Source organism: Oncorhynchus masou, chromosome 18 (assembly GCF_036934945.1).
Source record: "Oncorhynchus masou masou isolate Uvic2021 chromosome 18, UVic_Omas_1.1, whole genome shotgun sequence".
Lineage (NCBI taxonomy): Eukaryota > Metazoa > Chordata > Actinopteri > Salmoniformes > Salmonidae > Oncorhynchus > Oncorhynchus masou.
Window position 1 is genome coordinate 53,391,248 of NC_088229.1, and position 23,828 is coordinate 53,415,075.

The following is a 23,828-nucleotide window of genomic DNA, read 5'->3' on the forward strand; positions in this document are numbered from 1 at the left end:
TGTTGAACCCAAATAATGTTGTTGTCAAACCAGTTCTGGAAAAAAAAGACTTGTTTTTGTATTTTATGTCTTTATTATTCCATATTGTATACCTATGTGGGGAGAAATTGTGTTTGTACATGAGGTTCCAAGTTAGAAGTACATGTTTATGAAAGTTTGCAAGCTTAATAGGGATTTTACCCATATCAAAGTTGCATTTTAGTAAGAATTATAGACCACCATGGGATATGGGATACAATTGACCCTTCACTATTTCCGCTGTAAGGCTTTTAATAAAGAACGACAGCTAGGTAATCCAATAAAAACATGCAGATTCACAGCACTGGCCAATCGCTAAGCTTGTAGGTGGGTGTTGTCACCTCAAGGATCGGTTGGTTACTGCACGAACAGGTGAGCGTGCATATTCTTGTTTTTGTTCAGAAAACTAATTTAATGGATAAAGGAAAAACGTTCAGTGCACATCTAACCACAGACTTGTTTGTGATATCGGTATTTTCTGTTTTTGCAGTCCAACAGCCCATAAAACAGCATTATATTGGTCACTACTTGTTAGCTGCACTTTGTCAGCTAGCTAACGTTAGCTTTTGCGAGCGGTGTGAGGTAGAGAGTATCAAAATATTTGAATGACAGAAATTATATGATTTCAGAACAACTGGGGAAGTATTTATTTCTGTGATATGATGCCCGTTATTGCGCCGAAATGCACTGTTACATGCGTTAGCTGATGTTAATGTTTAACTTGTACAGTAGCTTTGCTACTTAGTAGCTAACGTTAGCTTAGGTAACGTTATCAAACGTCACTAGCACAGATAGCTAGCGCTACCTGTCTTAAAGGGACATTACACTCCAAAATAATACGCTTATCAGGTGTTTCTGTTGAGATAAGTACAAATCCCAGGTCATGTTTTGTTGATGTGCCAATTGGCTCTGCCATTCAATTGGGGTTGAAGCATAAAGCTGGACACAACCAATGGTGATTTTATTTTTCTATTTTTTTGTATTAACCCACATTTTTTGTTAGGTAGTATCTTCTTGCAATGAGTTTTGGAGATTTGGATCCAGGCTACTGTTTTTCACAAATGGACCATACATTACAGGTAAGAGATGGAAAAATAAAAAAATGTGTAGCCCTAACTACATTGTACTACAACGTCATTAATCTTATTGAGGTATGTATAACTAATTCAACAGGTCAAAATGTACTAACACAATAATACACACAAGAAATACTATGCACAGTGATGTACAGCAGCCTCGGAAAAGAACACTGTGGGGTAGGGCTGGGCAATATGGCTTTAATTATGTCTTGATTTTTTTTCAAATTGGTCAACGATTCACAATCTCTAAATGAGCTTGGTTGTACAATGTAAAGGTCAAATACACTGCATTTCAAACAGTCAGCAATAATCTAATGCGTTCAGGGTTTGTGAAATTATACCTAATAGATATATAACAGATATGGCTTTCAAGTCTTTATGGAAATGCCCTTTTTTGTCAAATGTTTTTCCATAACATGCACAATGCACATTCATTAATAATGACTAACTTCTTGTAGCAGGCATTATAGAAGTTGTGTACAGATCTCATAAACAATCTCTCAAGCACAAGCCCACGTGCTAGTGAGTAGCCAGCTAATTGTTATTTCATGTTTAGCGTCTTGGATCTATTTGCTAGCTAACAAGAGAAAAGTTGAATTGTTATGAACACATCCTTCTGTACGTCTTCAACTGTTTGAACAGCATGCTAGCCAGTTTACTTTGTTCAGATGTTGAAGTCAATTGGCCTACCTTATTTCTCAGAATGAGAACGAGTTGCTAATACCTTAATTGTTTTATGCTTATTGCACATTTATTAAACAGACTAGACAGCTCGTATAACAGTCTTTGGCTAAAATGTTGCTCGGGGGTATGTGGTAAATTGTGTGACAAACTGAGCATTCATTTTTTCAGAATCAATGTTCAGTGATACTCCTGTTTTAGTAGTGTCTGCTCTGCGTGCAATTTGAGGAGTTGAGACATAAAAAGGGTATCATTAGAAAGGTTACAGTAAAATAATGTCTCAATGTTTTTCGGTGTCCATAGGACTGATTCTGTTGGTCCAAACCTCAAATTCAAATAGCTAGTTGAAACTGCTTGTCAGAGAGGAAGAAGGGATCTCTCATCTTTGTTGTGAGGGGCTTGGTGGGATTTGAGTAAATAGGAAGGTGCACACAGCAGAGAAGGAACAAAGGAGACAAGACCAAAAAGACATGAGTACAAGCAGACAAATGCTCATAAATTAGATTTTTTTTAAATGAAAAGCTATATTCTTGCGATACAGGCATTTTGGAATATCGCCTTAAAACATTCATTCAAATTAATGGCCCTACTGTGAGTCAGAATGTTGAATAAAATTCCATTTCAACTTGCTGGTTTGTCAGGGAGTCGGTCCGGTCCCTTACCTCGTTTTAAGGCTATTTAACATTTTATTCAAGCAGGAAGGCCCATTGAGACCATGGTCTTTTCGGCAAGGGAGCCCTGCAATACAAGACCAGCAGCAACTGCATAGTGCAAATAAGCCTGAAATAATGACTCAAATCTGGCCTGTGTGTGAGTAAACAAATATAAAGTAATGATTGGATCCTAGCAAATCGCAGGACTGCAAGGTGTGGCTCAGAATCAGAAGTTCACCAGACTGGGGGAGGTGTTTGGAGGGAGATGATTCCCGAGCATTGGGCAGAACATGTCTGGTGAATATGATTGAGGGTGTCCGTGGGTCCTTAAGTTCATTTATCTAATTTAAAGGCTAATGTGATGGAGATGACTGTTATGTTTTTGACTGCTGCTTAATTGTTTCCACCACTGCAAAACATTTTTTTTTTAACATGAAATGATACGAGGAGCACTTTCAAGATGTTAGAGCGCTATCCACATGTGCACAGTTCATGTGCAGGTTGAGCCATTGTCAGAGGGGCCTATAAAATTTGAAGACCACTCCATAGCTGAGATCAAAAATTACAGATTTCTTTTGGTTCTAAAACCATTATTTGGTCAACACTACAGTGCATTAACCTGCTTCTGGCAATGAAAGTATCTGCCCTATCCCTGTTTCGCTGCTAACTCTAATACCCTTTCCCCCCTTCGAGAGATACATTCTGTTAAGCACAAGCATAGGTTACTGACAGTTGATCAACATTTTGAAATGTAATTGTAGGGAAAAAGTTCAACTGTCAATAGAGGAAATAACCCATTTACAAATATAGGACGTAATTGAGATGATGCGCCAGCAGAACGGAGCAGAGTGTGCCACTTGTGGTATACATCAAGTAGCCTATTTAGGCCTACCAATGGACAGTTTTTGTAAGACATAAAATGTACTGTTAGATCAATTGCATGGCTGTCTAGCAACAATATCATATTTACAGTTATCAACCTAGCTAATGTATTTTGAGTTCCCACCTCATGTGGTAAATAGCCTAGGTCAATATGCACAAAAACATGCAGGCAAAAAGAGACAAAAATATGTGATTATTCTGGATCCTTTTTTGACATGTTGCACATCAAAATATAGCCATCATGCGTTCCCTGAACTAATAGATTAAATAGCAACATTGTGTGACAGTCTGAACTCAAAATTGATTTCTCACCTACAGTGCATTTGGAAAGTATTCAGACCTCTTGACTTTTTCCACATTTTGTTACGTTACAGCCTTATCCTAAAATTGATTCAATTGTATTTTTTCCTCATCAATCTACACACAATACCCCACATTTACATAAGTATTCAGACCCTTTACTCAGTACTTTGTTGTAGTACTCCCATTCTTCTCTGCAGATCCTCTCAAGCTCTGACAGGTTGGATTGGGAGCGTCGCTGTACAGCTATTTTCATGTCTCTCCAGAGATATTAGATCATGTTCCAGGACATGGAGACTTGTCCCGAAGCCACTCCTGCATTATCTTGGCTGTGTTCCTAGTCGTTGTCCTGTTGGAAGGTGAACGTTCACCCCAGTCTCATCAAGGTTTGCTCCGTTCAGCTTTCCCTCGATCCTGACTAGTCTCCCAGTCCCTGCTACTGAAAAACACCCCCACATCATGATGCTGCCACCACCATATTTCACAGTAGGGATGGTGCCAGGTTTCCTCCTTGGCATTCAGCCTTCATTTATCAGAACAAGAATAGACTGACGAGTTTCAGAAGAAAGTTCTTTGTTTCTGTTTCTTCATTTTGAGCCTGTAATCGAACCCACAAATACATGCTGCTCCAGATACTCAACTAGTCTAAAGAAGGCCAGTTTTTTTTATTGCTTCTTTAATCAGTACATCAGTTTTCAGCTGTGCTAACATAATTGCAAAAGGGTTTTCTAATGATCAATTAGCTTTTTAAAATAAACTTGGATTAGCTAACACAACGTGCAATTGGAACACAGGAGTAAATGGTTGCTGATAATGGGCGTATGTAGATATTCAATAAAATAATCTGCCGTTTCCAGCTACAATAGTCATTTACAACATTAACAATGTCTACACTGTATTTCTTATCAATTTGATGTTATTTTAAGGGACCAAAAAAATTGCTTTCCTTTCAAAAACAAGGACATTTCTAAGTGACCCCAAACTTTTGAACAGTAGCGTAGGTATTCACACCCTGGAGTCAATACATGTTAGAATCAATCACCTTTGGCAGTGATTACAGACATTTTCAAATCTTGCCATAGATTTTGAAGCATATTTAAGTCAACTGGAACATTCAATGTTGTCTTCACAAGCAACTCCAGTTTATATTTGGCCTTGTGTTTTAGATAATTGTCCTGCTGAAAGTTGAATTTGTCTCCCAGTGTCTGTTGGAAAGCAGACTGAACCAGCATTTCCTCTAGGATTTTGCCTGTGCCTAGCTCTATTCTGTTTTATTTTTAACCTAAAAAGCTCCCTAGTCCTTTCCGATGACAAGTATACCCATAACACGATGCAGCCACCACCATGCTTGAAAATATGAAGTGCTACTCAGTGATGTGTTGGATTTGACCCAAACATAATGCTTTGTGTTCAGGACAAAAACTTTAGTGCCTTATTGCAAACCGGATGCATGTTTTGGAATATGTTTTATTCTGTGCAGGCTTCCTTCTTTTCACTCTGTCATTTAGGTTAGTATTGTGGAGTAACTACAATGTTGTTGGTCCAACCTCAGTTTTATCCTATCACAGCCATTAAACTCAGTAACTGTTTTAAAGTCACCATTTGCCTCATGGTGAAATCCCTGAGTGTTAGAAGTTAGAAAAGACGCCTGTATCTTTTTAGTGACTGGGTGTATTGATACACCATCTTAAGTGTAATTAATAACTTCACCATGCTCAAAGGGATGTTCAATGTCTTCTTTTTTTCTTCATTTTTACCCATCTACCAATAGGTGCCCTTCTTTGTGAGGCATCAGAAAACCTCCTTGGTCTTTGTGGTTGATTCTGTGTTTGAAATTCACTGCTCGACTGAGGGACCTTACAATTATCAGTATGTGTTGGGTACAGAGATGAGGTAGTCATTTAAAATCATGTTAAAAACTTATTGCACACAGAATGAGTCCATGCAACTTATGTGACTTGTTAAGCACATTTTTACTCCTGAACTTATTTAGGCTTCCCATAACAAAGGGGTTGAATACTTATTGACTCTAGACATTTTAGCTTTTAATTTAATTAATTTGTAAACATTTCTAAAAACATAATTTCACTTTTACATTATGGGATATTGTGTGAGCCCAGTGACAATCTCAATTTAATCAATTTTAAATTCAGGCTGTAACAACAAAATGTGGAATAAGTAAAGGGGTGCGAATTCTTTCTGAAGGCATTAACTTATTTCATGACTTACTTGGCACTGGAAAAAGTTGGTCTCCAGCCCTCCCACTTTGCTACCTTGCTTGAAAGTATAGTCATTTGATACCCGATTCACTGAATGAGGGAATTATTTTCTTCAACTTTTTGGTTGTTGTGTGTTATAGCATAAAACCTCCAAGAGAGCTACTGAGTGTGTAGACTTTCGTTCCAGCTCCACTAACACCAGATTCTACCAATAAACTGCACAACAGGACTTTAAGCTGACTGGTGTGTTTGAGCAGTGCTGGATTAAAAGCCTGCACATCCAGTGGCCTAGCTATCCAGACGGAGAGTTGACCACGTGTTTTAAACAGTAACAGTGCTGTATGTCTGACTTTAAGCCATTTGTTCACAGTGGTATTGTTGTAGTATTGAGTATCATTAGCTGGTATTGGTATCGATTCAAAGCCAATAATCTGGACACCTAGTTTGTGATCTAATGAATGATTAGCCCATTATATTTGCCAGAATATGCCGACTCTACCGTTATGCTTGTTTACACTGAGCTGCACTGGGGTCAGAACGCATTAATGGTTACATTAAGACACAGTGGAGCCGGCGTGAGATGTGGGTTGGAAAACATACCTCAATGCAGGGATGGGATATGCCACTGTACTACATTTTTATCCACACTGCTCCATCGGAGATTGCAATACTCATATTTTTCCTGGAAAACTGACCTTTTTCTTATTGTTAGCTAGCAGTAGCCACACCAGCCCATTATGGTAAAAATAGTGAAAGAGCCAGCCCTAAAAATACAGCTTTTTGACATGGGCTCATTTCTGGAGGGGAAAATTAGCAGGTATGTTGCATGCACAAAATAGGTATTAAAATGCATTCCAAGTGGCATTAAAAAGTTCATGCAAAGTCTTAAATTCATCTTCATGGAATCTGCAGATACCCTGTGATTAATTGGTCAATGTTTAAGTCTTAAGTATCGTACAAAGTATTCACAGGAAAGTTTTAGTAAAGACCGAACATGCCAGACCGGTCGGCCGAGCGCAATAGGGAGACGTTACATCGCTTGCTGTTACGATAGTATGTTATAAAAACCAGCTGCACAGTGGTGGCTGTTTACCCTGAGTCTGAATGTAAAATGTTAGCGAATATTCTGGTAATAAGCATTCTATCCATCGTTTAGATGTTTGTCTTACGTGACTTTACAACAACTTCTTCCTAAATGTGGGTCGCCAGAGCAGGTTAATTATGTCATCACTTCACCATTTGGAAAAATAAAAGTCCCCTGCAAGACTCTTCATTGTGCCTGCTTGTGCGCACTTGCAGGACTTTTTTATTTTGTCATGCAATTAATGGGATAGTTCACTGAAATTATTAAATTACATATTTGTTTCCTTACTCTGTAAGCAGTCTATGGACAAGATATGACCACAATCCATGCTTTGGTTTTGTTTATCTGGCCACTTTCAAATGCTAACTTTTATGCATTTGTGCCACAAATACGATCCAAGTCAATAGTACCTATATTAGCATTTTCGCACTTCATGTCCAAATCATCCTAATGTTTTTAAAATGTTGTACCTCAATGAAGTTTCTTAGATGATTTAAGAAACAACCTGGATACCTATATTTTAGAAAAGTCTGTGTAATAATACTTTGCTGTAAAGTGGCACATTGTGTGAAATGTCTAGTTGAACAGGGACCAACCCACTAACAAACCTGGGGTGTGTTCATTAAGTCTCGCAAAGGAACCATTTACCGTTTAAAGAACCAAACACAAGCAAACGGAACGGGGAGGGACCTACCTGAATTTTTCCAATAGAAACGTGTTTTTGTTCGGGGTAATGTATACACCCCAGGTGTGCATTTTAGTTTGTGTCAATGTTAGCTATGTTGTGTGATGGTTTGTACTGAATGGCACATTTCCCCAAAACGGTGTGCACTGTTCTTCAACAGCCTTTGAGGTACATTTGCTCCTGTTTGGTGGGTGTGGCCTGATCAATATGGCTGTGATCATTTTGGAATTGCAAAACTCGTGCAGCACACCACACAGTAATTGTCCTCAGGGCCAGCCACCATAATCAATTTTTTAAAACTGGTTGTACAGTACCGTATCTGTTGAATTCAACATTGCACACTGTTTTGTCATACACCGTTCTGTGAACACACCCCAGGAGAGTAACATGTCTGGTCCACTGGGAGCGTAGCGTTTGAGTAACCAAAGCAGAAGCAATTGCACTAATTAATTTTGCATCGCCTGGGTGGGTGGAGATTGTACGTCTTATAAACAACTGTCAAACTCATTCCACAGAGGGCTGAGTGTCTGTGGGTTTTCGCTCCACCCTTGTATTAATTCATCAATCAAGGTCACTAATTAGTAAGGAACTCCCCTCGTTGTCTAGGTTTTAATTGAAAAGAATAAAACTAAAACCCGCAGACACTCGGCCCTCCGTGGAATGAGTTTGACACTTCTGTGGTAAACCCCTTCATTGGGCATAAAATTAAATCTTCACCCACCAGGGGGCAAAACAAGCACCCACTATTTCATCACACTCTGACAATGTAGCAGACATTTCCAATGCCAATTTCGACAGTTATCTTATCTGTAAGGGGGATGTATACATCTGTGGTGCACTTGGTTCTAGCAGCGTATTGCTGTACATCCTTACACAGTCCATTGTGTGTATTGGTACATCAGATGTATGAATAGCCTAGCCCTAGTATAACTCTTGTTTGTCTCATGACAAATTATAAAAAATAATTTAGGTAAAGGTTGTTCTCGTGGTGTGCCATTCATTGAGCACTACAGATATTATAGAAATAATTCAAATCAAATTGTATTGGTCACATACACATGGTTAGCAGATGTTATTGCGAGTGTAGCAAGTACAATTTTGATACAGTGTCAGGGGAGGCTTTTACTCTTTTGTTCAGGTTTTTGTTTGTGGGACACTTTTTACATGCACATACAGAGAAATGCTTTAAGAAGCCCCCTCTTATGGCACGTTTGGGCATTTCATGTAGTCTCTTGTCTGCCCTTCAGTCTAGCGGCGAGAATGAGAAATGTCTCCCGCCTACCAGAATTCACACACCACCACCACTTCTGTTTGTCAGACTCAAATCAGAGGGAGAGGAGCAAGCCGCCATTTTCTGAGCGTCTCTCCCTAAAACGAGAAAATAGGCTCTTCTCAAACACCAGAAAAACTGGCCTTCTCAAACACCTTAGGGTGTGGGGAACGGAGTTTGCGACAAAGGATTGTTGTAAAATAATTAACAGAAGTATTTTTGACCAGAAAGGACAATTTTTACACTTACTTGCTATTACTAGTAGCGAGGCGCGCTAGCTAGCTAACTTTAGCGCGTTAACGTTAGTTAGCAAGCAAGGTGTAGCTTGCTACGTTAGTTGATTCGCCCATTGCTTGGTTCCGGAACGAATCTGGAGCGCTTGAAACGGGGTCTTAAATAAAAAAGGATTGCATTTTTAGAAAGGGGAATGGCTGATTAATCGATTCAAATTGTGTTTTGTTGTGGTATCCGTTTACATTTCCTTCAAAAACTGCGGGGGATTGTTGCCGAAATTCACTTGGATAGTGCGCCTCGTCACGTGGTAGGTTCCTCCTTTTTCTTTGTTAGCTAGCTAACAAGACTTAGTCTTTACTCCGACTAACTTGTCCGGTTTAGCATTCGACAAAAATGTACCTAATTCAAGTCGACTATTAAAAACTATTAAAATGATTTAGCAATCACACATTGTCAAGCAAAACGTGGTTTGCATGTGGCTTATTTTAGAGAACAAATTGCTTTGCCAGAATCATGTGCATGTCTAGAATAGCCATTGTATTTTTTTAAAATTAAACTATAACCTTATGAACTAAGATACACTGTGAAATGTTTTTGCTATTGCTTTACAAACGTTTTGTTTACGTTACAATATAACGTTAGCTTACTAGGCTAGCTAGGCAGTTGTGTGCTTATTGATTTTACGTTAGCCAACATTTGGCTGCACGGTTAGCAAACGTTAACGCTGCCATTTAGAATAAGATATATAATAATTTAATACACACGACTTGGAGCGAGCTAGCTAAATCATTAGTTGAGATGCATTACGTTCGAATCAGTAACTGGACACGTGAATTTGAAGACAAAAACAATAAACGTAAACATTTGTAGGGGGCATTGTGCGAACAAATCCTTTACCAAGGCGTCATGGAAAATAAAGGGAAATTTGATATATCGAAAACAGTAGCCAATGCATGAATAACGTCAACGTAATAATTAGATTGACATTTTCAACGTCAAGCCTTTTGATAGGGACAAGTCTATTGGAGTTATCAGCGCTGAATAGGCGGTTTAATGTGGATGAATTGCATTGAATCTCCCTCGGAAATACAACATGGCGTTTGTGCGCGCTGACAAGAAACTGCGGTGGAATACTGAGCCCCCCCCCCCCCCCCCCCCCCCCCCCCCCAATTCATATCGCCTGACAGATGATACAGGGAAGAAGCAGAACGCCTTTTATCATTGTGGATTCTGTCTAGCTAGATTCCATAGATCGAATTTGGACCAGATTCGCATTTTTACCGGAATTAAATACCAATCTAATAATAAACGTCCCCCTTAAAATCGGCATTAACCATACACACTGATTGCACCACGAGCAAGGCTGTACCTTGTGAACATGATCTAGTAGCCTACATATGATTTAGGAAATGTGGATACTTGTGTGTCTGAGAATTTCACACAGGAAGTCAGAATGTCATGTGCTTTGGGCTATTGGGCTAAATCCACCTGCTTTACACCTCCAAACCCTGCTGCATCTGACGTAGGGTTTGAATCATTTGCATTGGCTGCTTTGCTTTCCCTCGTTATCATCCGACTATCCTTGAATTCAATGGTCACAGGGCACAGATAATTATTTAAGGAGGAGCCTGGGGAGTAGTCCTAAATGACGAAGGCCAACTTGTTCACACAAGCACAGGTGCAGTTAGCTGTAGGATTTATTAGCCTGAGGTTCCGCTAGGCTAGTTTCTTGCTGTTGACCACATTGTTTTCATTATTTCCTACATGTTAACCATGTAGGCTAGTCAAGCAAGTTCAATCACAAAGAAATGGGCTCATAAATCTACTTGCCTGAATATTTTTTATTAGATCACAAAGTAGTCTAGCCTGCTGGATATTCTTAATGTTGACTCTGCCCTAACTAAAGACCTAATTTAAATAAACAACAGATACATGTTAAATTATTTGTTTAATCCTGTTTTCAGGCAACACCATACTTACCACCCTGACTATGGTCTGTTAGGTCTTAGGCAGTATGCTCTGCTTATCAACATGAAGGTTGCTATTTAATATGCAATTAGAGGTACCAATTGCATGCTTTTTGTAAATTAATAGGCCAATTTAAAGCAGACTACATACTCCTTGTTTTCTCAACTTCTCTAAGTAAATGCTTTTATCTTATATAATTTGTTAGATTTATCAAGTGAACCACAACATCTCTAATTTGCCTTAGAGTAAATTATGTTAATCATTGTAGCATTTTAAGGAGGTGTTAGTCCACCTGTGGTTACTTGAGGCAGGTTTGTTGGTCACCGACCAGAATTGGGTGTGTCTGCTGTCTATCACACCTTTACTGTGTGGTAATGGTGTCTGACTTTGTCTCTTCTTGACCAACCAGGCTGTCCTCTGGCAGGGCAGTAAGCGGGTGGTGTGGAGCAGGCTGCGCAGTCCGTCTCTCTGCACTGCATGGCTGCGATGGCGCCCGCTCTCACCGACGCCCCAGCCGAAGCTCACCACATCCGCTTCAAACTGGCTGCCCAGTCCTCCAGTCTCTCCCCGGGCAGCACAGAGAACGGCAACACAAGCAACATCCTCATCCACAACAGCAGCGGCACCGGCAAATGCAAGGTCTCCGCCGCCGACGAACACTCCCACAACTTTTGCAGCGGGAACCAGGAGCAGCCGACCCAGCAGCATCAGCAGTCCCCGGCCTCAACCCTGGGCAAGCTCCAGCCGCTGGTAGCTTCCTACCTGTGCTCCGATGTGACCCCCGTCCCCTCCACCAAGGAGTCTATTAAACTGCAAGGAGTCCTCATCAAGCAGTCTGTGCTGAAGAGTCACGGCATCCTGCCCAGCTCGTTGTTCAACGGCGGGGGAGACTTCCTGCTGAGTAAGCGGCAGACTCTGGAGCTTTCCGGAGGGCAACTGAAGAGCCTCATGAGCAGCAACGGCGGTGGCCAAGCCGTGGCGGCCATCAATGGCCTAGCCAAGAAGCTGGCCATGTCCGGCGCAGCGGGCTCCGTGGTGGCGGTGAACAGGAGCAAACCCTCCGCCAGCGCTGAATCTCAGCCCCTAACGCCTCCACTGGACTCCAAGGCCTTCACGGGCGCCATCATAAAGGTGCCCGTCAAGCAAAAGCATTCCCTGGGGGTTTCTCACAGCGCAGGAGGAAATGGCCTCCAGCAGCAACCAGCTCACTTTGTGGCGCCTGATACACCCTCAAATCAGCCGGACACACCCTCAAATCAGCTGATGCTGCCTGTGACTGACTGGGAGAGGGCAGGCAGAAGCCAGCAGGGGTCCCCAGTCTGCTCTCCGGCACCCCAGTCCCCCTCCTCCACCCTCTGCAGCCTGGACGCCCAGGTGAAGGAGCGCACTCTGCTCAACCGCAGCCGCCAGGGTGAGATCGAGGGACGGATGCGGCGGCTACGCAAGCGGCTGCAGGTGGTGCAGGCCAAGCAGGTGGAGCGCCACGTTAAGCAGCAGCTGGGGGGATTTCTGGACTCATCCCTCAGCATGCTGCCTCCCGCCACCACAACGCGCAAGGGGGACACCACCGCCACATGGCGCGCGGGCCGGCACTCCTTGGGAGCCAGGGACAACCTGGGCAGGTTCTTGAAGAGCGGCTCCATCCCCATAGAGTTGGAGCGCCTCTACCTCAGCGGCACGGCCAACCTGCACGTAGCTGAGAGCAACTTCGACTCGGATGTGACGGAGAGCAGCTCGGGAGGGGACACCGACCTGGAGGAGGAGGTGCTGACCAGAGTGGACATTGAGCAGCGGCACATCAAAATGTAAGTACCACAGGACGCACCGTTGTGACACGAGGACCCCAAGTGACGTTCCATCATATAAAGGTTTAGAAAATGGTGAGACTGAAGTGATGAGTGTTCATATGCCAAGCTAAAGGCCATATGGGTCTTTTGAAAAACAAACTCTTTTTGCACCTTGTGACCATCAGTGTATTGAGCAGAAGGGACTTACCATGCCCCTTTTCTTTGGCTCAAGCAGCATCACAGGCTGAAAGAGCTTTTCGTCAACCAAATCATGTAATCTTCTTGATGTTTGTTGCCTGCCAGAAGGGGACAAAGTGGGACTAACATAGATGGAAGGTGAGATGGTGTTCCCCTAACTATTCTACTCAGGATAATGGGATCTTAATCTACACGGTACAAAGGGTCCCCAGCTTTCACCTAGAAGGCTGCTCTGTGCAGATGAACTAAAAACCTTCTATTTGGGCTAACAGGTGCTAATGGCAATTAGAGATGTCCCATCTCCCTGAATGGAAGGATCAAACTTCAGGAAGGGGGTGATAACGCCAGTTGCTTGGAAGAGCTGGTGTTGTATTGTGGGTGTGATGCTGTAGTTACTGGAGAGACTGAGTACACCGTGTGAATCTATTAAGTTCCTGTCCACAGTGCTGTACTGCCACAACCAAGGCTAGAGCTGAATGTACTTTTTATATGCAGAGAGAGAACAGAGAGCACATACAGAATACATGTTTTGATTTAGATAAAACCAAAGCGGAAATGTGACTTAATGCAAAGGGTATAATTTTCACATTTCCACTTTCTCGTGTTTTTCCTCAGCGGGGGCTTTCAAATGTATTCCACGCGAGGCACAAGCCAGAGTGCCTCATTTCTGCTTAATGTTTTTGAGTGAAAATAGACTGCCAGTTGGGTCAGCGGCATTAATGGACTTGGTGACTTGTTTGGCGTTTGGTAGATGATTAACAAAGCAGAGAACTTATTTTACAGCCCCTTCCTGTTCCTTTTGGACTTTTGGCCTAAATATTTTTGTATCCATACAGAGAGAGCCTGAGTTATTGGCACAAGCATAGAGATTGACATGGCTGATTCATTGTCTGGATGGGGAAAGAGTGATGTACAGACTTCACTACATGATAAATTGTTCTACTTGAACTGTTTGGTAACCCCATTTATAGCAAATTAATTGGATTTCTATCCTAAAGGGTTTGCAGTTTGGGTAGAGCCTTGTTGTACCTGGGATGGGAAGTAGACTAGCTTAGTGCGATAGCATGTTGACGTCATCAATATGTGACCAGACAGTGCTTTAGCCCCTTCAAACTCAATTCTGAACATCGAAGCCAGTTCCACTGCATTTGTTGATTGTTCTCCTCTAATCAGGGACTAATTTAGACCAGGTCCGTGCAGTTATTGGGTAGGGCAGAAAACCAGCAGGCTCCGGACCTCGTAAGGGAAGAGTTGAATATCCCTGGTTTAGCCTATTTGAACTATACTGGCTCCGCACAGTGAAGAGCAGTCTCGCAGCGCACAGAAGGGCAGCACGTTAAAATCAGTAATTTGTCTATTCCTATTTACTATAGCATATTATATACATGTTATATACAGAATGCAAGAGTGGAATGTAAGCCAGGCGTGGATGGAAGATTCCACCAAAAAAGTAGCACAAAATGTCTAGTCGGAATCTCTTTCTCGCTGCCTGCGTCTCTGTTTGCGACTTTCTCTGTCGGATGCATGGGCCTTAGGCTATATCCTGAACCTGTTCATTAAAAAAAAATATATATAACCGACACACAACTGTCTTGCTGTAAAAAAAAGTAAAATGTTTAGCCTATATTCCCTATTTCTCCCTCTGATAGGCTATGAATATGACTTTGGGCTCTACTATAGGCTAAGCTTACATAGTTTTAAGCATTGCTTTCTCTCAATCAAATAATTAATGTAACAGGGTTCCTTCTCATTTGTTTGAATATCCTAAAAATGTAAAGTAGCCAGGGGAATGAGAGCGAACAAACAATAGCCTATAGAAACATCTAATGACAAGTTTAATCAAGTTTGCTTATTAAGAAATTAACTATTTATGCGGGCCGGGGAAACCCTCCATGCGAGGTTGAAAACCTAATAGCCAATTACCCATCCTCCTACTAGGCCTAGCCTAGGGAAGCCTAGGAATAGGCAATCACAGCTTTGAGAGAGAGAACATTATTTATTTACTGTTTTATAAAGCAATTATTATTCAGTTCTGAAGACTAGACTGCTTCTGTCTAGCCGATAACGTATAACCTAAATCACTATGTTAAGACATCCCGTTCCTCATCAGACAATCACTGCTCAATCATGTGCACGCCACACGGACACAAACCACAATTGGAGGCAATACGATCATATATCACAATGCTTTATGGATACATAATCGCGATAGTATAGGTTGACATCTCCAAAACCTATAGCCTAAGCCTTTTCTACATGGTGAGGGTTCAGTGGTGGTTTTGTTTCAGCGTAACAGACCTATAGCCTAACCCCCACTCAAATTAATTTGGTTCACTGCTTGACGGTTGCTCTTTCTGCATATTTTTTGTGTGCTCCTAGGGCTGAGTGATATGGCCAAAACATATCATAATAAATAACAAATGTTAGTTTTTTTATACTATATTTTATGTTTCTTGAATAAAAGTTATACCTTTGCTTTGAGTAGTGCATGTGACCCTAGAGTGGCAACACATACATTCTTAGTGATTTCAATGGGTCTTTCTCCATTCTGATTTTTTCATACTGTTCAGTTCAATGAAAAATAATTTTCAGCTTTTTCATACATTTGTGTTTCCTACACTCACTTGAGAGAATTTCCACACTGCCATCCATGTAGGTCTGCACTATATGGGCAAACAATCTAGGCCTTATCTTTTTGCAATCGCAATTTGACTTGCGATTTAGAGCAAACCACTTGTGTGAACTGTCGGAATCATTGAAATAGAATGATTATTCTAATTCTGTAGTTAGAATATAATAGTTGGCACTTTGAATACAGTGTTTGACATGACAGCGAATGAAAATGCCAGGGAGGAGTTATTGTGACAGGGTAGTAACCAAAGTGTTGATGCGTTTCCTAGGGGACTCTAGTCTTTTGGCGACATTGAATGTTATTTTTGCTACTTCGTGTGGCATTAATGCTTCACGTATTCCTCTTTGATTTAGAAGATGATGTTGCACAAATAACATGCTGATTTTGGTCTATATCATTACTGGTATTATCAGGCTGTATATAGCTCACTACGTTTGCTCTGACTCGGTACATTTAGGCCCAACTTCCCAAGAAAATAAACTATCCATTTGCAGATCTATGAAACACACTAATTGTCTAATTATAGAATGCTAGTGGATTTATATTAAGAAGCAAAGTGAAACCCACGTCATTGTCATCAACATTGTTGCATTGGCCATGCTGACTGAATGCAAGTGTCTCGAGGTCGAGGAACAACAAATGCGCTCCTCGAGAGATGAGTTGGGGCTAGGTCTTTGTGGAAAGAGGTGTGGGGAGAGGACTCAAGTAGCGGAGTAAACTATAAAAATGGATCTTACACACGGCGTATCACATTTTAACAAACCAAACATTCAAATACTGTTATAGAAGGTAAAGTAATAACCCAAACCTGTCCGTGGATGGATACGGTATAACGCCCAGCCCCATCTGCTCCATGGTTTTTAATTAATTGCACCCACCTCCATGGTTTTTTAAATCTAATTAATTGCACCCACCTGGTGTCCCTGGTCTTAATCAGTCCTTGATTTGAGGGGAAGAGTGGAAATCCGCAATGTAACTGGCTTTGAAATTCCAGATTTAGGATTTGCCTGGCCTATAATCTTGAAATTAGAGGTTGACTGATTAATCGGAATGGCCGATTTCAAGATTTATTTTTTTACACCTTTTTATTTAATCTTTTTTTTAACTAGGCAAGTCAGTTAATAACACATTCTTATTTTCACTGATGGCCTAGGAACGGTGGGTTGGAACTACCGCTCCCGGATCTGGGAGAATTGTCATCAACTGTCCGGATGAAAAGCGTGCCCAAATTAACCTCTAGTGACTCCCCATCCCGGGTGCGGGAGCGTAATCATGACACTAATTAGCATAACGCAAAGGACAAAAGATATTACTAGAAAATATTAATATTCATGAAATCACAAGTGAAATATATTGAAACACAGCTTAGCCTTTTGTTAATCACCCTGTCATCTCAGATTTTGAAATTATGCTTTACAGCCAAAGCAAGACAAGCATTTGTGTAAGTTTATCGATAGCCTAGCATAGCATTAGGCCTAGCTACCAAATATCGTTTCCCAATGAGAACTCACTTAACTCCTATCTTCAGAGGAAGCGTGAATAAGAGCCTGTGCATGGATCACAGCAGCACTAGGCAGAGGGTGTGGGTTGCGAAGAGGATCAAATTCAGCTGGAGAGCTGCAATCATAAAGAGAAGGGGTTATGTAACTCCGGCTGTGGGTTCATGTTGGTGAGGAACTCACTGGAGCTAAACAAATCCAGATGTGTCGAACAGGATGGGAAACGGTACACAAGGGGGGAGATGCTTGAAAACTGCACAGTAATGCTGAGCAACAGCATGTGCTGCAAGCCATGGCCTCAGCCAACTTAGTTGGCTTGATTATTAGAAAACTTTGTACACATTTTATGCACTAGGCCCGTGTATAAAGCTAAAACATGAACTGGATTAGGGCTAACTGACTTAAGGTCTTCTAGTTCCCTAGAATGGATAGAATTTATTCTTCGAGAGCAGAACTGCAACCTCAAACCGATTTATACACTTTCTATTAGTGATGGGGGGATATCGTATAGTTTTGATCAATATCAATATTTCTGTGCTAGTTGGCTGTACCTGCACCAAAACAGCAGTATTTTCCTTCGAAAATGCTCGCCCTCTTTTTTTTTCTTTTCTTTTTTTAATACGGAGGCAATTTAACACTTTTGTTTTCTCAAGGCTCTCTTGTTCCCCTACAGCAGACATGTATATGGTGACCAATGTACTTGGAACACCAAATTGCAATTAAATCACAGTACCAAATCGTAATACATTTAGAATCACAATACATAGTATCGGCACCTAAGTATCGTGATATCGTATCGAGGGGTCCCGGGCAATTCCCAGCCCTACTTTATAGTCAGTATTAGGCCAATGTAATGCATGTGATGTAATGAGATTCTTGCCTCAGAAACACTGATCTCTCAATATGGGCAGCAAATACACAACCAGGAGACAGGCCTGCTAGTATTCAAAGAAAACCACTAAAACTGTGAACCTCTTTCGAATTAATACTGGGATGCATCATAAGCATGGTAAACAGACTTTGGCTTGAACTAAGAGGTATCGGAACTTGTCTCTACAATATAGCTCAATGTGACAAGATCCACTGTCAACAAAATCAGCAGTCCTGGACTGGTTAGTGCTCTTTACCATTTCAAGTAGAGGTCAACCGATTTATAATTTTTCAATGCTGATACCGATTATTGGAGGACCAGAAAAGGCCGATACCGGTTAATCGGCCGATTTAAAAAAAAAAAAAAAAAAAAAAAAGATTATTTGTAATAATGACGATTACAACAATACTGAATGAACACTTATTTTAACATAATATAATACATCAATAAAATCGATTTATCCTCAAGTAAATAATGAAACATGTTCAATTTGGTTTAAATAATGCAAAAACAAAGTGTTGGAGAAGAAAGTAAAAGTGCAATATGTTCCATGTAAGAAAGCTAACGTTTAAATTCCTTGCTCAGAACATGAGAACATATGAAAGCTGGTGGTTCCTTTTAACATGAGTCTTCAATATTCCCAGGCAAGAGGTTTTAGGTGTAGTTATTATAGGACTATTTCTGTCTATACCATTTGTATTTCATATACCTTTGACTATTGGATGTTCTTATAGGCACTTTAGTATTGCCAGTGTAACAATATAGCTTCCGTCCCTCTCCTCGTTCCTACCTGGGCTCGAACCAGGAACACATCAACAACAGTCACCCTCGAAGCAGCGTTACCCATGCAGAGCAAGGGGAACAACCACTCCAAGTCTCAGAGCGAGTGACGTTTGAAACGCTATTAGCGCGCACCCTGCTCACTAGCTAGCCATTTCACATCGTTACACCAGCCTAATCTAGGGAGTTGATAGGCTTGAATTCATAAACAGCAGAGCTGCTGGCAAAACGCACAAAAGTGCTGTTTGAATGAATGCTTATGAGCCTGCTGGTGCCCACCATCGCTCGGACTGCTCTAACAAAACAGTTATTCTTTCAGTGAAATGCAGAACCGTTCCGTATTTTATCTAACGGGTGGCATCCATCAGTCTTAATATTCCTGTTTTATTGCACAAGCTTCAATGTTATGTCATAATTACGTAAAATTCTGGCCAATTAGTTCGGAATGAGCCAGGCGGCCCAAACTGTTGCCTATACCCTGACTCTGCGTGCAATGAACACAAGAGAAGTGACACAATTTCACCTGGTTAATATTGCCTGCTAATCTGGATTTATTTTAGCTAAATATGCAGGTTTAAAAAATATATACTTCTGTGTATTGATGTTAATAAGAAAGGCATTGATGTTTATGGTTAGGTACACGTTGGAGCAACAACTGTCCTTTTTCGCGAATGCGCATTGCATCGATTACATGTAACGCAGGACAAGCTTGACAAACTAGTAATATCATCAACCATGTGTAGTTATAATTAGTGATTATGATTGATTAAGTTTAATGCTAGCTAGCAACTTACCTTGGCTTCTTACTGCACTAGCGTAACAGGCAGGCTCCTCGTGCAGTGCAATGAGAGGCAAGTGTTTAGCGCGTTGGACTAGTTAACTCTAAGGTTACAAGATTGAATCCCCGAGCTGACAAGGTAAAATTCTGTCGTCCCCTGAACAAGGCAGTTAATTTGGCCGCGCTTTTTATTCCGGTACATGAAAATACTGCCCCCTACCCAAGAGGTTAAATGTGTATTTTTCCAAATACACACCTTATATGTCTTAATAAAATCAACTATATGCATTGAACTTGTTGAAATAAGGCAAATGTCTCGAGGGCACCAAAGGTCTAGGTAAGTAGAAAACCGTAACCTGACCCAACTATTCTCCTGCTGGTTTTCGTTACTCTCATGAAGTTGCCGGTAATAGGCTACATGAGGAGTCTGCAACCTTTCTCGTGTGAAATGCCAATTTATCTTACCATTTCTACCGATCTGCATGTCAGTAATGGTTTTCATTTAATTTGTCTTCACATCTCAACATCATTGTCATGTGGTTAATCAAAATTTATATCTAAATGAAGATGATACATGCATAAAAAACTACCGTCTATTGCCATTGCCAACTGTTTTAAAAATAGCCTACATAAAGCCAACAAATAACATTGCAGCATGCAGGTAGAAAATATCCTGATTTAAAAATATCCTATAAATCACCTTGGCTATTCATGGCCTGTGCAACGAGCTTGAAACGAAGGGTATCAACTATTAACTTGGGTCCGGCGAACTTGCAACGTTTAAAATATTCTGGGCCCTCAGACTTTCCTGTGCCAGTGAGCTCAGGACAGAGACAGCTTTAGGCTATTTGCGCAGGGAATAAGAAGCTGTGCTTGACTTGGGCTGGAGCTGAGTACTGGCACCTCAAATTTTCTTCTGCTTGAGCTCTTGTTCCTCTTATAGAATATTATCTCAAATGTATTGTGGAACTCCTGGACCTAAATATAAACAGTACCAGCACCCAAACTGAGTACCGGAACCTATTTCTGTCAAGTTAAGTACTGATAAGAAGTAATTGGCTAGGCCAATTTTCAAATAAAATTTTATTGGTCATATACACGTTTGGCAGATGTTATTGCTGGTGTAGCAAAATGCTTGTGTTTCTAGCTCCAACAGTGCAGTTAATATCTAACAATTTCATAACAATATACACACATTTAAAGTGAAGGAATGGAGTTAAGAATATCTAAATATTTGGACGAGCAATTGCGGAGCGGCATAGACTAAAATACAGAAGAATACAGTGTATACATGAGATGAGGAGTAGTGCAAAATATGTAAACATTAATAGTGATGCACCGATATTACATTTTTGGCTGATACGGTATCTGTTTTTCTTTGGCAAGGAAAATATCAATGTTTAAAATATTAGCGGCCCACAATTGGCCCAGCGTTGTCCAAGCTCTCATTGTAAATAAGGATTTATTTTTTAACTGACATGCCCAGTTAAATAAAGGTTACACACACCACACTAACCATTTATTTATGTCCCCATTACCAGCAAAAAATGATCAGTTTGTTTCTTACTGAGCTGTTTTGTTAAGTCGTTTCATTCTCAACCATGATTTATAAGGAACGCCGTTTGGGTCTTTGCGTGTCCCCCAAAAATTAACACTATTTGATGTTTCAAATATGCTTGTTGACCAATCAGGACCTGAATATGACTGCACGTCACATAATAATTGAATGTGTTCATACATTTTTTACGTAGTTATTATACATTGATTACACTCACTCGTATTTCATATGCATATGCATATGCTATGATGCTGGTAAAGTTGTCTCGCGCACTTACAGTGCTGATCACAAAGCTAGCTACCTCATGGATGTAAACAATGTTCTTCCCCCCCAAAAAATATAGCAAAATGACATCTGTTTCAGTAGCTTTAGTTAGCTAGCTAACTATATAGCTAGGTGCCGTCTAAAATAACCCTAATTTATAGGACTGTTATTATTTGATTATGGTTTATTTATGGTTTATTTGACTGTTATTATTTGACCCATCTATGTGAAGCTCACCACAGTAAGGATTAGTCACAATAGTGGACTTAGTGGTTAGCCTTCAAATGAAAAGCATAGCATAATTCTACCATTTGTATTCATTTGCATCACTGTCAATAACATACTTTTAGTTTGAAGGCAAACCGCAAATCCCACAATTGTGCCTAATCCTTATTGTGGCTAGCTTCACAATACATAACCCAGTCCGGTCGAGCCTCACTAGCCAGATGAAGCAAGCTGGCTGCTTATAACATTAGCTTTGGGCAACAAGGTTAAGTAGCTGCCTCGCGATTTATTTTTATGAACTGAAGTTCCATTTCAATAGGTGAACAAGTGGCAACCTTGCTAATACTTACAAGGATTCCTAAATCATTTTTGTAAACACATCGTTTGTGTCCGAGGTTTGCTTGTTTGCTGACTTTTTTGTTCAGCTTTGACAGTGCTACTATATCTTTTTTGACACGTTCCGTAGTATGCATGTTGTGAAGCTAATAGCAGTGATGCTATTACTGTGTAACGCCAGTAGGGCAACATCTGAAAAATAGCTCGCTTAGTGTGTACCGGTGCTCGACCAGTCGGCGAAAGCCAACATCACCCGCGACAGAACGTTTGATTGTCAATGGCAATGAATACCATTATCTTGGCTTTAATGGATTTCGCCTTTGAGTTGTCTCGCTGAAACGATCTTACTTTTTCAAATGATGCTTGACTTGTTGACTGCTAAATCCACACAGCAAACATTGTGTGGGCTAAGTCAGAAACGCTGTGCTGCATGTGTAGTGCAACATTTTACGGGGTGTCATTACGTCATGTACCTACGTTGTCAAAGCTACCTTGAATACCTATACATCGATTTTTAACATCGGCGTTAAACTAGACATCGGTCAAAGCTAATATCGTCCGATATATTCACCAATATATTGTTCATCCCTAATTATTATAGTGACCAATGTTCCAATTATTTAAGTGGTCAGTGATTTTCAAGTCTTATCTATATAGGGCAGCAGCCTCGAAGTCTGATGGCCTTGACATGGAAGCTGTTTTTCAGTCTCTCGGTCTCAGCTTTGATGCACTTTTTATGACATTTTCATTGTATCAAAGCATGACATTTTTCCCTTTAATGCTGAGTGGTTATTGAAAGAGAGCTAGAAAGATTTTTCAAATACATTGAGGAACTATTATAATTCTCAATGGATATAAAGAGTTAATTTTGAGGTGAAAACATTACTTTGAGAAGCTCCACAGGTCATTAGTGGTGGTGCGTTAAGCCAATCAGAAATACTATCAGAAACTCCCAAATGGGCACCTTTTTTTTATGCCTACATTTGCTCGCAGGCCGGGTAGCCTATAGGCCTACTTCTGTGTGCGCGTCCTTACTTAATCTTGAAACTCCCCGGATCCGGGATCGTGACTAAAGCCTCAGGCTCATTAGCATAACGCAATGTTAACGATTTCTGAAAATCGCAAATAAAATGAAAATAATGCGCCTACTCTCAAGCTTAGCCTTTTCTTAACAACACTGTCATCTCAGATTTTCAAAATATGCTTTTGAACCATAGCAATTCACTAATTTGTGTAAGACTATGCTAAGCTAGCTTAGCATTTTGAGTAGCATTTAGCACGCAACATTTTCACAAAAACCAGATAACCAAATAAATAAAATCATTTACCTTTGAAGAGCTTCGGATGTTTTCAATGAGGAGACTCTCAGTTACATAGCAAATGTGCAGTTTTTCCTGAAAGCATCTTTGTGTAGGAGAAATCGCTCCGTTTTGTACATCACATTTGGCTACCGAAACGAACCGAAAATTCAGTCACCTACAACGTCAAACTTTTTCCGAATTAACTCCACAATATCGACCGCAACATGGCAAACGTTGTTTGGAATCAATCCTCAAGGTGTTTTTTCACATATCTCTTCATTGATATATCGTTCGTGGAAGCCTGCTTTCTTCTCTGAATTCCATGGAAAAATACTTGCAGCTGAGTTTTGCGCACCAATTTCGGCGCAGGACACCGGGCGGACACCTGGTAAATGTGGTCTCTTATGGTCAATCTTCCAATGATATGCCTACAAATACGTCACAATGCTGCAGACACCTTGGGGAAACGACAGAAAGGGCAGACTCACTCCTCTCGCATTCACAGCCATATAAGGAGACAATGGAA

The 23,828-nt window shown here is 40.7% G+C and overlaps 1 protein-coding gene across 1 annotated transcript in view; it reads left to right on the forward strand.

Annotated features, from left to right (window-relative positions):
* Window positions 1-372: 372 nt before the first annotated feature.
* Window positions 373-23,828, forward strand: part of kansl1a (KAT8 regulatory NSL complex subunit 1a) — a 55,272-nt gene continuing 31,816 nt past the window's right edge. The window contains 3 exon segments of the mRNA XM_064923673.1: window positions 373-390; window positions 1,026-1,097; window positions 11,483-12,878. Coding sequence (XP_064779745.1) covers window positions 11,551-12,878 — 1,328 coding nt within the window. The 5' untranslated portion in view covers window positions 373-390; window positions 1,026-1,097; window positions 11,483-11,550.